The 16316-nt window shown below is 49.1% G+C and overlaps 1 protein-coding gene across 4 annotated transcripts in view; it reads left to right on the top strand.

Moving 5' to 3' along the window:
* LOC144153778 (uncharacterized) overlaps positions 1-16316 on the top strand; it is a gene marked incomplete in the record, with an annotated part of 404355 nt that overhangs the window by 160370 nt on the left and 227669 nt on the right. For all 4 annotated transcript variants that reach the window (XM_077685504.1, XM_077685505.1, XM_077685506.1 and 1 more), the window contains 1 exon segment: positions 9419-9604. In XM_077685504.1, coding sequence (XP_077541630.1) covers positions 9481-9604 — 124 coding nt within the window.

The raw sequence follows: 16316 nt of genomic DNA on the forward strand, positions 1-16316 counted from the left end.
TGGATTTCTTGTCGGGTCGCCAGCTGAAAGTTCGTGTCGGCAACGTCCTCAGCAGTCCAAGAGTGTCACTGCCGGAGTGCCTCAAAGTGCAGTGCTTAGTCCGCTGCTCTTCAACCTTGCGCTGTCGGGCCTACCTGACAGCATTCCAAAAGACCTAGAACACATGATATGCATTTCTGTTTATGGTGACGATGTTGCACTGTGGACCCGGTTACTAAAGCGTCAGAGCAGCCAAATCAGGAAATCCCTGCAAAGAACGCTGGATGCGATTTCGGAGTATATCACGGCAATCGCACTTCGGCTTTCTACTACGAAGTCAGAAGCTATGATATTCCACCCCAACCCCAGAGCACGGTATCGAATCCGCCCTTGAAAGTACACGGCTCACAGCTCCGGTGGAAGACCCCGGTCAGATATCTGGGACTTACTATTGATCATCGCCTGACCTGGGGCCCAGCAATCAAACAGCTACTCGGCCAGTCCAGTCGTGTCCTGAAAGCCATCCGTCAACTCTTGGCCAAAGACCGTGGGTGCTCACACACTTGGGCACTTAGAATTTACGATGCTATGGTGTGCTCCACAGTCATCTACTCTATGCCCCTTGTCACCGTCAAGCCAACACGGTGGAGGAAACTCGAGACTGAGCGCAGAAATGCACTTCGGACCGCTCTAGGCTTGCCCCGATCGTCGCAATACGCGGGCACACTTGCTGAAGCCGGTGCCTGGCCCTTCGCACTCTGCGCCCTACAGCGAGCTCTCAATCACGTCGAGCGGCTCCATAGGGCTCCAGACGGAGGCGACCTCAATCTAGAATGGGTATGATTGTCCGTACCTTCGAAACGGTGATCAACCAGCTCCTGACGAATCACATCATACCTCCTCCACCCTACGTGACGAATGATATCACCGTAAGTGCAACTCTACCGCACGTGACCTCAAAAAGGATAACTCCACTGTGTTAATTAAGGCACGAAGCAGCGGCCTGCTTGGAGAACCTTGAGGGGCACGTGCTGATACTGACCGATGGGTCCGTGCTTACAGACAAGGGGGCGGCGGCTGCAGCATCCATCGCGCCTGTCTTCGCTTCAGCCAGGCAATGCCGCCTACCAGTGGCCAGCAGCTCCACAACGGCAGCAATCGCGGGCCTTCACCTGGCTGCGGATATCGTTAAGGAGTGCGAGCAGAACCTCATCAACCGGAAAGAAGCCATCCTTTCAGATTCGAAGGCTTCCCTCCTGAGGCTCGACCGGGCCCACCTCAGCTGTCTCGCTGTACAAAGTCTTGCCAGCAATCTGCACAGCCTCAGCGCCAGGGGCCTTAGCATTCATCTGCAATGGCTACCTGCTCGCGTAGGCATCAAGGGAATGAGGAGGCTGATCGCCTCGCAAGAGAAGCGCATCACCCATCCACTTCGATGAGTGAGCTAGGCAATCAGGCCCCTGGACGTCACGCGGTACCTTATCCGAAGGGACCTCCAAGCCATGCAACCTGACTCCCGAGTTGTATCCGGCAAGCCACCGCACGCGCTTCCTTCGAGGGGACTGACCTGAGCTGACCGTGCTCTCCTTTTTCGTCTGAGAATCGGCTGTCACCGCTGCGCGGAAAAAAGTCACAGGCTTGGCATCGCCAGTTCACCCGCCTGCCCACACTGTCCTGCAATACAGACACTCGCGCATGCACTGTGCGAGTGTCCACAACATTCGCAGGCTCGATCAGTGCTGAGAGCGTCGTATGCGAAACTGGGACTGCCTTCATGTACCTCATCAAACCTGTTGTTCCCGGATTGTCACAAATCAAATCGCGAAAAAGAGTTCCGAGCCCTGCTGGGCTTTTTAAAGGACACGGGACTCTCAGATCGGCTATGATGCCGCCAGTACTGTCCATGCTGCGCGGCTTGTGAACCGTCATGATTGAGGTGCCCTCAGTCTCAAACTCAGTCTTGATTGAAGTGCCCTCAACCCGAGAGGCAGTTATCGGCTGAGTCTGCTCTCGTTTATCTTCCAATAAAGCAACTCTATCTCTCTCTCTATTCAGGGTCGCCCGTCGATTATCGTCTTGCGTCGACATTTGCAACGAAAGGAGCAGATACGCAGGCAATTTTTTGTTGCGGTTGTTTTTTAGCGATAAAGATGGTCTTATGCTCGTTGCATTTTTCTTATATAAATGACTGAACGTTAAGAGACACGGTGTCACACATAACAAAGAATTATAAAAGAAGCAAGGAAACCGATGGTATGCGTGGGTTCGCACCTGAGTCTGGAGAACCAGCACAGTCCTTTTTTGCACGCTCCTTTTGCGTAATGTAACAAAGGAAGCTGGAAGAGTTGGTAAGGGTGCATGGTGGAACGAAGCGCGAAAAAACCACGACAACCAGGAGGAACAAATACAATGGGACGGAACGCTCCGTCCCGTTCTATTTTTTCCTCCTGGATATCGTTGTTTTTTTTTTCCGCTACGTTCCACCATGCATTTTGCAAAAAGGCGCGCTATAGTCCTTGTCAATAGGAATGGTTCCTCTTTGTTGCTGTTATCGATTACAACGACGACGTTGATGATGACGACGATGACGAAGACGACGGCGATGGTGATGACGTCCTTTTCTCTTTGCAGCTCCCATCCTGTGAAACGGGTTGGATCACGGCCTCGGTGGCTGCTTTTCTGATGGAAGCGAAAAGCAAAAAATCCCGTGTGTCGACATTTCGGCACACGTTAAAGCTGCCCAGGCGGCCAAAATTAATCCGGAGCCCTCCACTGCGGCGCGCCTCATAGCCTAGGGGTAGCTTCGGCGCGTTAAACACCACAATCAACAAATTTGTAAATCGTATGCCTCAGGGGCACTGAAAGGCGGATATACCCTGTTGGACGCAACGTATACATATAGCAAACCCCTCCAATGCAGGAAATGAAGTAAATCCGCTTTTTTATTCTTCGTAATAATACTGGTAAATTAACTGCAGAAGTCTTAGTGCTTTGGGCGTATTATAACCCCACGTCTCAAGAAACTCATTACGTTATCTCTTCGCCACTGGGGTGAAAAAATGCCTCAGTGCAATTAAGTCTGCTTACGTGCTCTAAAGATGAAACCTCCTGACACTTAACAGACTTGTCACTGCTGCATTAAAGCGAAGCTTTCAGTTTCTCACTAATGTCGTCTGTAGTCCACCGAAAGCGCACTGCAGGAAAGCCAACTTTATTTAACGGTGATGGTTATCGTTAGCGAAGTGAAGAAGAATTAAAGCACTTCCGTGTTCGAAATGAATCTGGGTCCCTCACGTTATGAGGCCGACATCTATCCGACTGCGCCACTCCGTCATGGTCGAAGCAGTTCAGATTGAGAGAGGGGTGCATGGCAGGGCAAAATTAGACAGAAAATGCACGCCTCTGTCTGATGACGGCGATTGTTGAACGCTAGGGAAAGCCATGAAATGACCGTAACAATAAAGCACTAGAGAGCACAATCGCAGTGCTGTAAGCCTTCTCTACAAGAAATACCGTATGTGATGGTAAGGTGGTGTGACGTGGGTCCGCTCGCGTCTTGGTTGGTTCGTTTGGTGTTGGATTTGATTTTGGAAAGCGTCGAGTTCTACCAATGTTTTTTTTTTGTAATTATTACCTCCGTATTAACTCATCGAGGGTCCCTGTTCAGTCACTGACTTTGGGAGCCTTGTCTTCAGTGTACTTACTTCTGTACTTTTCTTACGCACTTCAATAAAATTCTTCTTCATATTCTTCTTCTTGTTCTTCTTCTTCTTCTTCTTCTTCTTCTTCTTCTTCTTCTTCTTCTCCTCCTCCTCCTCCTCCTCCTCCTCCTCCTCCGCCCATCATTGTCGTTTCAACAGAGAGGTAGTTGATTTTGTAATTGTGTCCCTTTCTTCGCTTTCGTCTCTTTGTCTTCTGGCGCGAATTGCTTCGACAGGATCCTTTACTGCTGCATCGTGATTTCGTTTCTGCCTTCGCTTTCGTTTCTTCGCCTTTTGGCGGAAATTATTAATTCAACAAGCAAGCCAGTAACACGCGTACGTCACAGCTTCTTCAGCAGAATCAGAGCTGCGCGCCTGAGGCGCCCCAGTTTTACTTGCGTGCCGTCATGTGCACGTGTCACGCGGAACGCACTATAATTCCAACTTTCGCTCTACCACTGCCAACTTGCGGGCGTAGCGCATGGGGTTCATATTCTGGGAACCGGAGTTGAAGTCCCACACCAACTGAAATGTGTTTTTTTTCTTTACAGATGAGGGTGTTTTCTGCATAGAGTTTCATACTAATATATACTAAAGGGAAATCTGGCGCCACTGTCTAGGGGAGCCGCGCTTCAGCGAGTGTTCCGTCATGTACCGTGCAGGCACTTTCCACTTGTCCTTGGCATGACTCATGAACAGGCTGAATAGTTGGCTCTGGCTGCAAAAAAGCAATAATATTACTGTATAAACTTCATCAAATTTGTTTTGTTATTATAAAACTCAACCTCCAAAAAGATTAATTTGTCCGTGATTATTTAGAAGCTTCATGGACGATGAACAAGAAAAAAAATATTACCCTTTTCCGTTGATTTTGGCTTCGAGACAAAAAAGAAGCCATATAGCTAGCTAAGCCAAGTAGGCGAGAAACGTCGCTAGAGGTAATTACAGTGAACTAGAATACTTGGGTCCAAGTATTCTAGTTCACTGTACGGTAATGGCGCCGCCTACGGCAGCCCGCGACTGCAACGACAGATTTCTCTCTAGTATATATATTAGTAGGAAACTATGGTTTTCTGGGCCGGGAAACAACTACGGATGATATTTCACTTAAGCCTTTCACCTCAATACTGAAATACATAAGCCCATCATCACCAGACTATGCATGGACGTTGCTGGATGTAACTCCACTACATCTGAATGACGCGCCTGCCGTTGCCATGCGCGTCGTATACCCTGCCGTTTGCAAATGAGTTTCACTGCCACCAAAGAGGTAAGACTGCCGAAAAATAGAAGCAAACAGACGAAAAACCTCCCTGCGAAAGGCCCAGCCAGCATACCCACCTCAACAATCGCGTATGACTCCCGCCGCCCGCGGCCAGTGTTTTGACACCGTCACTCGTCTTAAAGAGACGATTCGCTTCGCCCGGTAACAAGCAAATTATTCCCAATGAGACGCGCAGCAAAACCAACGCTCGGCCTGCCTACGATGATTGCCGTTGTCCAAAACGCCAGAATCCACAGACGTCGATCCCACCCTGCTACGCATGCACACTTTTACGTCTTCACAGTACGCGTCCCCTTTATTCGCTGCCCGCTTACAGCAAATGCTTTCGGGAAAGGAAAAAGGTGCAGTGGCTGTTGCAGCCCCACGCATGTAGCTTCGCAGAGCGAGAGTGCGGCAGTCGGTACCCCGCTGGGCCAGAGGACGACGCTTTGTCAGCCGTACCTCTCAGCTGCCGGCAGCAGTATGGTAGTGCGTATTTTATAGGAGAATTCCGCATCAATCGGCCCGGAGAGGTCAGTGGGTCGGAGAATCGGTGGGCCATCGTTGAGACGAGAGCTCGTGGGAATGACTGCGCCGCAGACTAACGAAATGCGACGTTTTATCTCGCTGCCGCTGCACCCGGAGGGTCCCTGCCGCCTGGGTTAGGGGAGCGCATATGTATAATTAACTAAGCGGCTGAAGGCGACCGGAGAGTTGCTAACGGTGGCGCTGGCATGTCAACCACACAATGAGGTCGCAAAACCACGGGGCCGACGAGGTGGAGCAACGACCAGGGATGATGTCGACGTGGGTGAGTTTGGTGTCGCCCCCGAACTGTGTGGATCGATCGATCCTGGAAAGCGGCGCTGGCGAAGGATGAGAAGGAATGCGCGTAGGCAGATTCGGAGCCAGTTATTGCCGTTGATTTTATAGCCTGCCTGCATGCATCGAAGCGAACACTTGTAGGAATACAATGCCGTCTATTTGTGCAGTCTGTTCGCGAAGTTTGATTTCACACGCACGCACACCACACAAAACATTTCAAACAAGCTTCTTTCGCTGCCGGTCCGGATAGGGAAACAGGAAAGCAACGGATTTTGCCCGACATGCCGTGTCTTTTATGGCGGAGAGAAGGATATTGCGTGAATGATTTCCCTCTGTTGTGCGCAGCGGGCATTTCCTAAATCGAATCAGCCGCGTTTTACGTTTCCTCTCCATTCCAAAGTTAGCCGCCACCCGCAAAAGAAAACGAACTAATAACAGCGATGTCCTTTGTTCCTTCCTTTACGACGTAGATTTACGTCAGATTCACGCACTTCGAACTTCCCATATTGAAGCGTTACAGCAGGAAAGATTCGCGGATTCGCAACGAGGATAGCGACGAACACTGCAGCGTCCGGCGCAACTGAGGGAAGACGAGTCGCATTTTCGGCAACCCGCCCAGCTTCCGAGCACCACGTACGCGGCAGCGGCAATTGATTCCCGACTGAATGGAGGCACGTGGGTCTCCTGACATTTGTCGGCTCTCCCCGAACCGAAACTCGACCCCGAGAGGCCTCAATATACACGCCGGAAAAGCCGCTGCCACGGCAACCTTTCTCCGGTCACGCAAAGCCTCCCAGACATGACCGCTGATCTCGGCTGCAAATAACGAAGAAGAGAGGAGGGAAAAAAAACAGAAAGGAAGGACAGCTTTCCCGTAACGATTCTCCCGCGCGTAGCTGTCGGTTGCTATTTCTTCCTTTTCTAATCGGTAATCGTGCGATTCGAAGGCGGGCGTTAGTGCGCGCGCTCTAAGAATATTCATCGTACCGGAATCATGGCGGACGGCGGTAGCCGCAAAGTGAGGAAATCAGTTCGGAGGCACGCGCGGCAGCTCGAAGAACTCCCCACAGGGTGATGCCGTCGCGTACGCGGCAGCTATAGCCGCGTGATCCGTCGCGATAAATTGCTGTTATTTGTTCATCGCCAAAGAACGCTCGTGCTTTATACCCTAGGCATTGCTATCGCGGCTTTCCCCGCGGCTATTCCTGGTGCGGTTAGCTGCCCCTGACGTGTCTTGTCCTTCCTGAAAGCGAGCGAGCATATCTGTCATCTGCGTGGGATTCGCGGCTCCGTAACGCTTCCACGCGCCGCGAAGACCCTTGTTAAGACCTCAACTTGGAAGACCTGGCACTTGTCGAAGCTCGATAATTATGGCGGGCTTGTAGTAATGGCAAGGTTGGAAATCTCTGCCTTATAATTTTGCGGCGTTCGCCTGTGTAGCAGCGTTACGCGTTTTAGCGCGGGCTGTTTCGCGAGGTTTCCACCATTGAGAAGCAGGCGACTGGCTTTTGGCCCGCCGATCTAGTCACTACTCTACTGCGGGTAATGCCTGGTTGCGCGCAACAAGATGACCCTATTATTTGAGAAAGGCGGGACAGCGCTGCCAAGGTTTAGAACGCCCATTGAGGCAGGATACAACACTGCACGGAAAACTATATGTAATGAATGAACACGCATTTATTGGAAAAAGAGAAGCTCTCTTGACATGGTCAAGGGCCTAAGTGAAGAGTCGGAAATAAGGTAGGACGTAATGGGTTGGCGTGAATAGGGTGGGAAAGAAAGGCAACTTAAAGCTGTTCTCAATGCCTCTTTCTCTGACAGAGGTCAGCAGTGTCAAACAGGTGTTTTATGGGGTCCTGCATCATGCAAATGATGTGAAATAAAGTTCTATTCTATTCTATTCTAATCTTTTCTATTCTATTCTATTCTATTCTATTCTATTCTATTCTATTGTACGGATGCAAAGTTCGTAGTCTGCCGATCATGGCGGGTAAAGTGTCCTCAGGCAGCGTTCACTGTGAATACTGAGTTTCGAACATTCCCACATGAAGTGTCGTGCACTGCGCAGGGCTCCGGTACCACATTTCTAGCAGTTGCGCCTTTTCGTAGATATACACCCACGACTATTAGCTTCAAATAAGAATTTCACTTTAACGGGGAAATAACGTCAACTTGTGCTAAAATCTTATTACTCAAAATGAAAGTAATGTGCTTTTAGCGTAAGTATCATTCCACGAAATTCTTGCATGAAATTACGAGTCATGGATGTACATTTACAAGGCTACAAACAGGAACTAGCGAATGTGTTTGTCTTCCACAAATTGGGAAAACAGCAAACTTTCTGAAGGAGGGAAGAGCGGTGGCAGGACCGTCGTCACGATGATACAAGCTGATGCAAGATGAATTTCGCGGGTTTCGAAGTCAGCATTTCACTTACTTTTAACCGCGGAGCTGTTGTAGCCGGCCGTAATGTGTGGCGCGTAACGCGTAACGCGTTAAAAATACCAAGAAAATGCCGAGTGCTCGTGAGCGCGTGCCTCGCGGTGACCGCCGAGCGTCCCCGGCTCATGCAGTGGCTTTAGCAAAACAAAATTAAAAAAAAACTGACGAAAACCTTGAGGAGCGCATCGCGTTGCCTAGCAGCCAACAACGCCACCGCTGGCGCAACACCTTCTCCACGGAACCTTGACGCGACTCTAGGAGCACTGCGCATGCGTCGTGCACGTACGCGCCGCCACTTCTCGTGAGCTGTCGTCAAGCGCTACTGCGCGTGTAATGCTTGGTATAAGGAACAAAACAATATCGATGCATATTACGATTACTACTACGAATACAGTGAAAAACGACGACGGAACATGTAATTAAACAATTTAAAACTTGTGCAAATGCGGGGTGGTGTGTCCTTCTGTGCTTACATAGAAAGAAATCCTGCAGCTCGGCTATGGTTCAAGCCTTGCGCGACTTAGTGCAAGCTTCGCCAGTTTTTCTGCTTACTGGCATAATTAAACTTCTCCGGGTTACAGTTCAACTCCAGAGGAAAAGTATGCTTAATCTGTTTTAGTGAACTTGAAGTATGACTCATTTTACAGCCGTATTTCCGAACTTCGTGCAGCCGCAACACATGCTTGAGCAGTGGCGCCATTATATTAGAAAACTGCAGTTTATAATTATATATTCTAATGAATACATTTAAACTCTGCAGAGCACTTGAGGGGTCGAGTAGTTAGGCGGGGAATAACTTAGTTTTATATGCCGGCTATATAGCGCGAGTTATAAACGTCTTCTGGTATTGTTGTCCACTCGTCTTGATATCCTTTTTCCCTAAAAGTTCTTCGAGAAAAAAATACTCCCGGATCCCTGGATATCTACACGTACGAACGGTCGGCTCGTCTGCATGGTCAAAAATGACGCAAACAGCAGCAGACCGCCGGCGCGGCAGCAGACGGTTCTGCTACCTGAAAAAGTCGCTCGTCATCTGCAGGCTGTGCGCAGTAACCTACCGCGCGCCCGCAATCGTACTCGTCATGGCGCCAATAAATTTGGCGATGTGTATGACTTTGAACCAACTATTGCATATATATAAACTATTGCAGAACAGGACGCTACTGATGAAACTGGCTTGTCGGCGTTTTTTTTTTTTTTTCTGCAGCCTTACTTGCTGGATGACTTCGCTCGCGGGTTTCAAACCGACTTGGCTGCTGGGCCTGCCGAATGTTCACAAGTGCGGCGGCTGCTGCTGCTGTTACGTGCGCTGCCCTGCGAAAAATGCCAGGAGGCATCAGTGCGCCGAGCTGGATCATGCTACTTCGATTTCGATGTCGTGTTTGTTGTTCAGGTGAGCAATTGTCATTTTTGGAATAGTGCAAAGGAAAAAGCGTACATTGAATCACTAAGTTATGATGCAGTTAACGCACAGTATACTATGTGCATAAAAAGATAATTCCAGGCCTTAAGGGGCAACAACATACGATTTTGGGGAGCGACGCAAAAAACGTAACTCAATGGGCGCAGTAAGCAGGTAGCCCAGGCAACAGCAACAAGCGAAAAAACTAATACACTGCCGCCGGGAGCGACGGCAGCGGGCTTGTCGCTGTCGCTGTCGTCGCTCCCGGTGGCAGTGTATTCATTTTTGCGGTTGTCGCTGTCCCCCCACACTACCTCTTTACTGCCCTCTTTGTGTTAAGCTTTTCGCGTCGCTCCCCAAAATCGCTGTGTTTTGTTGCCCCTCTAATGTGATATTTGAAACGTAAGAAAGTCGTTCAAGCTTCAGCGGGCCATGAGCGCACCATAAATCTCATACTTACCCGCCGCGGTGGCTCAGTAGCTAAGGCGTTGCGCTGCTGAGCACGAGGTCGCGGGTTCGACTCCCGGCCGCGGCGGCCGCTTTTCTGATGGAGGCGAAAAGCAAAAAACACCCAAGTGTACGAGATTTCGGCGCACGTTAAGGATCCCCAGGTGGTCAAAATTAATCCGGAGCACTACACTACGGCGCGCCGCATCGCCTGGGTTGCGTCGGCGCGTTAAACTCTACAATGAATAAATAGATCTCATACTCGGCCCAGTGGAGACGTGTGTATCTGTTTTGACGTTAGCTTTCAGCGTGTGATTTAAGGGTTTATCTTTGAGCTCATTGCTGTACACTGGACGTGCTTACAAACATCGTTACATAATGTTTTATTTCGCTTACTGACAATTCAACTGCGTTAAAGAAGGCGCAGCAAGAACTGGTTCCATGCAGTCTCTCAAAGAGAAAAATAAACACGAGGCTGCCCCAAATAGACCCTAATCACTTGTGCTCCGCTTTCGGACAAGGAATTCAGTTGCTTTCGAGAACAGCGGACGTCGTTGTGTGCGAAAGCTCATGTCCTTCTAATCTGAGGCGTGGATACAGACGCCTACACGCGCCCACTTCAATGCGACGTGTTACCAAATTTCCGCATCCCAAAGATGTACCCGATCGTGCGGTTGCCCGACGCAGTTTTTTTCTGAGCGGTGCCACTGCGTAGTATCGGAAGAGAAAATCTGGAACGCCCACACTGCACCGGTATTTGTATTTCTTCTTTGTTCTTGCGAAGAGAAGCGTTCCCTGCGATTCATTTTATTCTTGTTTTCAGTTTTTGTCCTTGACCCCGTTATACTTTTAGAAAAGAAAAGGGCGTACAGTGATGCTCATTTTTACGTAAACTGATGTTGCACGAAAACGCCTAGAGTGGCGCAAAATGTAAATTGTGTCACTTTACGTTATGTCCTTTCAATGTTTTGGAGTGGCCGGTGCTTGATTCGGAAGAAAAGGACGTTTAATACCTAACCTTCCTTGCCTTCCTCTCAAACCGTGTTATATTTCAGTCTAGCTGTGCCTAAATAAGTGATTTAAAGTGCGTTTGAAGACTTGGCAAATTTGTGTACCTGCTGTGATGGGATAGGCTCCCCCTTGGAGGCATTTTCTTTCGATGCGGCAGCAAACAGTAGTTTATTGAAGGGGATACTCTCTCTTGGCGAGCGTCCCTCGTCGTGCGTCTTTATCCACTACCCCAGCGCATGCGCAGTTATCTTACATACAAAACCAAAATACGCTTGTCAGTTCAGTAGTTTCGGGGACTGAAGTTATGAAGGAAGTTGTTTAATTCTGCAGCTGGAGTCATAAACTCCGAGTCCAGTACGTTCATTTTAAGCGCACAAAATCACACGGACACAGAACACAAGGACAAGCGCTTGTCCTTATCTTCTGTTTCCGTGTGATTTTGTGCGCTTAAGACGAACGTTATGAAATACCAACTAGCCCGAACGCAAGCCCTTCTTCTGACTCGAGTCTTGTCTTCGTGTGGAATACTTAGCACGTGGGATACTAGGCGGCAGTACTGGGTACCTTTTCCTGAATGTGTACACGCTTTACAGAACAGAAATGCGGAGGTGTTGGAGCCGATAGCCACAGCCGTTCAAATGGGTGTGGCTGCAATACTACATTCGCTGGCGGCATTACTGTGATGGCACCGGTACAATGAACTCGAATATTCCAGAACAATATTCCAGTTCACTGTAGCATCGGTGAAACGACCCGCTCCAAAACAGCGGCTACTGCTAACCTGTAGGCATCCCGGTCGTGGCTGCCTGCAGTTCCCCCTTCCGCCTTTGTTTACCAACATTAAATGGGCCCACGCGCGTTCACTCGAAGGAGCGTGATCCATTGGCGCGTGCGTCGTCCCGAGCCGGTTCAAGAAAGATGAGCAGCACGCGACGGGCGGCCATCCATAATTGCCGGAGCCGTCCGACCGGTATGTGCCAGCGGAACGCAGTCGCGTGCCTGGGAGGACGTTCGTGGCTTGTGGAGAAGCGACCTGCGAGCCTTCCGTCAGCGGGGGACGGAGAGCCCCTCCGAACGGGGCGATCAATTTAATGAGCTTTGAGGCACTGCGCTCACTACGAGTCGTACGCACGTAGGCGGTTTAGGGACTAAGTCGCTTTGCGTGTTCGTCGTGGAATATAGTATACGATTTACGCCGGCTCAGACGTATTACCTCCTGCGAAGGTATTGGTGAGAACATAAAATGGGATTCGGTGTAAATGTACCATACGCATCCTTCTCATCAATACGCATCATTTCCTTCTTTTTTAACAGTGAAGCTGCTGAACTAATCGTTTTTGTATGGTGTCCGTAGTTAAAAATACCAAGCAAATTCCGAGCGCTCGTGCACGCGTACCTCGAGTGCATGTTTGTCAAGCCAAGCATACCCACTTAGGGAGATAGGCCAACATTAGCCATAAAAAAAAAATGACACCACCTTCCCGCGAGGGAACCCTGAGTTGATGCGAAGCATCTCGGAGGTTCCGAAACGTTCACGAGATTGGGTATCCAAATAACGGAAAATGACAGAATTGTTGGCGTCCATTCAGCTCATATCGGACGGCGCAGCGTGACTCTACCGAAGCAGCAACTGAGGGAGCGGCGCGCGGACCGGGTTTATTATATAGAGCAGATGGAGTGGAGGGGAGGAGATGAGAGAGGAGACGCGCATCCGCGCTTATCGCGCAGCTGCGGTGATGAGTAGCGCGCGTGCTATCGCACAGATGGCGTGGGGAGGGGGAGAGGAGGAGCAGCGCGCATGCTATCGCTCAGCTAACGTGGAGATAGGGAGAGGAGGAGAAGCGCGTGCGCTATCGCACGGCTGGTGGGGAGAGGGGGAGAGGTGCGGACGGACGACGGACGGACGACGGACGACAGAGCCGAGAGCAAGAGATGCTTTGCATCTAAAAACTCCAGCGTTCGCCGTATCGTGACAATACTTGCTCGGGCCGCGAAAGACACGTCATAGCGTACGGCCCTCGTTCGTCCGTCTTCGTGTCATCGTGCGCATGCGCTCTGTACCGTAGAAGAGCCGCGACTTGGACGTCGGAGCTGATGTAGGTGATCATTGACTCCACATGGCCCGGCCGCGGATAGTTCGCACGCTTCGAGAGGCTCGGCGTGCAAAGCATCCGCTAGAGACGATAAGTCGCGCTTGCAGAGTGGTGCACGAAAATGTCGACCAAAACGGCGAGCTCACTCTGGCTTTGCTCAGCATAAAGACATTGAAATGTCATGCCTCCGACGTCAACCACGACACCACAACGATACTGAAACTCAACTTTGTGTCCTTCAATGATCGCCCGCAACAGCTTCGCCATTCAAGTCTTGCGCGTGTGTGCAAGCTTCCCTGATTTTTTTCCCTCTTTCCAACCTCAAGTTATTGAGTAACGGGTGATCAAGCATAGAAGGAAGTAGAGGGATCATGGTAGTGTGTGTTTATTTACGTGTGCATGGGGGCACGTATCGCCCGCCGTCATATGTTCTTACCAGTTCTCTTGAAGTGGAACTAACCTGGAATCAATTGATTCTTCACTTAGCGTGTTTTCCTTAGTTTCAGTTCAACGATTATGTTCACCGAACAGGTCACGGGTTCGACTCCCGGCCGCGGCGGCCGCTTTTCTGATGGAGGCGAAAAGAAAAAACGCCCTTGTGTACGAAATTTGGACGCACGTTAAAGATCCCCAGGTGGTCAAAATTAATCCGGAGCCCTCCACTACGGCGAGCCTCATCGCCTGCGCTGCGTCGGCGCGTTAAACCTCATAATCGATCGATCATGTCCACCGAACACTTGCCGCTATTTAGTTCTTCCCGTTGCGGACATTTTTAGGTGGCTAGAAAACAAGTGAAGACGAGACTGAAAAAGAGAGCAAAATGACTGCGCTCTCAAAGAGTGTAATACGAGACGAAATAGAACGGAGGACTTAATAATGGCAGGTACCATTGGAAATGATATAGCATTTACAACTTCTCTTATCTCTGCTTCTTGTCATATATCTTTTCTCTGTGTTTTTTTTGTTTGTTTATGTGAGATGTTTATATTCTACGCTTTTCATTTCTTCTTTTTTTCGAGGGGTGGCGGGGCGAGGGGGTAATTCATCGTTGTCTGTATACGACCATAAAAGATGGACGGGAGTCATCGTACCTGCTGCTTTAGTCCCTTCTTCGTCATCTCGTGTCATGTAAAAGCGCACGTCAAAATAAGAATTGATTTGCAGATTTCCGAACCGGAAGCCGCTCTAATGGTGTTTAGGTCTCTCAAAATTACTCAGGTGGTACACACGGGTGTGTGTCAAGCGGTGGCCGCTATTTTGTTACGGACTATTATGTATACTTACACAGTGCCGCAAACAAACGTTGTACGTATACATAGATGCATACGTACACTATGACCAGGGCTCCATGTTTTGAGGAGTTTATTTTCGTAAAATTCGTTAGGGTAGTTTGTGGAGTTTTTTTTTTTTTTTTGCAAAAAAATTGGTATTTATCTGAATTTTATTTACTTGAATCCCCAATTCCCAGAAAAATGGGATTTTAATTTATCTGTGTTTTAAATGCTCAAAACCCTTAAATGAACTTTTATCCGAACGACAGCACACGAAAACAAACGAAAAGAGTTTAAGTCGCCTGAAAGGCTCTAAGACAGATACACATAAACACGCAAGGAACAAATGATTCTGTACAAGACATGTATGTTGGTGTTCATTGCAACCTTAGTTTGTTGCAATAGAGGCTCCAGTATATCGAGTTATCTGTCGTTGTTGAAAGCGCGCTCCTTTCTATTGATTACCCTCAGCATTGAAACCGCTTTTTCAATGTACCAGTTAGAAATGGGGAGAGCAAGAAGCCTCAGAGCGCAGAGACAAAGCAACATACATAATGGAACATATAGCGCTGAACTTAACACGACGACCACAGCATAAAAGGAAAAAAAAGGACACACGAAACAGAAAATGCTCTTTTGGAAGATGCGGAAGATGTGTCCTTTTTTTCTTTTAAGCTGTGGTCATCGTGTTAAGTTCAGCGCTATATGTTACATTTTGTTTAAATACCAATTAGCCCAACACCAAGCTTTATTAAAGCAACATACAGTGCGAAGTCTCGAAAGCAACAGGGGTTCGCCAGTGTTAATTCGTTAAAAGCTTTGCTGCTTAGCGAGATCACTTATAAACTGTATTTTGTCGCTAATTTCTAAAACCATTGACTTAAAAGTCGACGCATAGGATTCGGACGTTCGGGGCAGCTCAAGCTTTACATTTAGATAAACCATTCACAAACTGTACCAGTACAAGGGAGAAAAGTTAGCCTTGCGTTTGTAAAATGTGCTAGTCTTGATTAATTGTGGGGTTTAACGCGCCGACGCACCGCGGGCGATGAGGCGCGCCGTAGTGGAGGGCTCCGGATTAATTTTGACCACCTGGGGATCTTTAACGTGCGCCGAAATCTCGTACAAACGGGCGTTTTTGCTTTTCGCCTCCATCAGAAAAGCGGCCGCCGCGGCCGGAAATCGAACCCGCGACCTCGTGCTCAGCAGCGCAACGCCTTAGCCACTGAGAAAATGTGCTAGTCTTGAAAGGGGGGAAAGAAGCCCGTGTTCGCGACCACGACCTCTCGGTCACCCTTATCACCGAAAAATGCGAGCGATCAGCTGTCCCGAAAAGTGATCAGCCATTCCTAAGGCAGAACTTCAACCATCAGTTTCTCGCCACCATGACCTCTAGAATCGGCGTTTATCAGATAGTAAATCCCAATAGCTATAAAGTTACTCGCGAGTGTTTTTCGGATTTATCCTTAAACGTAGGGTCCTAACTATAACGTATAATAATCATCTTCGTTATCCCTAACGGATATGTGGCTACAGTGACGACGACGGGTAGTGATGTGCGTACGTGCGTACACCTTGACACATAGTCATCGTCAGGAGGATTAAGGTTCGCCCCGACGATGAACCGTCTCGATAAAACCCCCTCGGACGCCATCAGTGAAGGATCCCTTTTGTGGCCATAGTATACAGAGCAGGGTTGTTCATACTGACGAGAAAAAAACCCTTTCCAACCGGTGACCAAAGAGATTTTGTAAGTATGCCAAGACAGGTTAGAAACTGGTTTACACGACATCTTTAGAACCTGCCGTATAAAGAACATGTCCTTGCAGAATCTTCACAATTGGATAGCCGTATGGCAACAGCTGTCCAGCAGGTCATCAC

The sequence above is a fragment of the Haemaphysalis longicornis genome, unplaced genomic scaffold, assembly GCF_048455015.1.
Source record: "Haemaphysalis longicornis isolate Haplotype H1 unplaced genomic scaffold, Haemaphysalis longicornis Haplotype H1 scaffold_9, whole genome shotgun sequence".
Taxonomy (NCBI): domain Eukaryota; kingdom Metazoa; phylum Arthropoda; class Arachnida; order Ixodida; family Ixodidae; genus Haemaphysalis; species Haemaphysalis longicornis.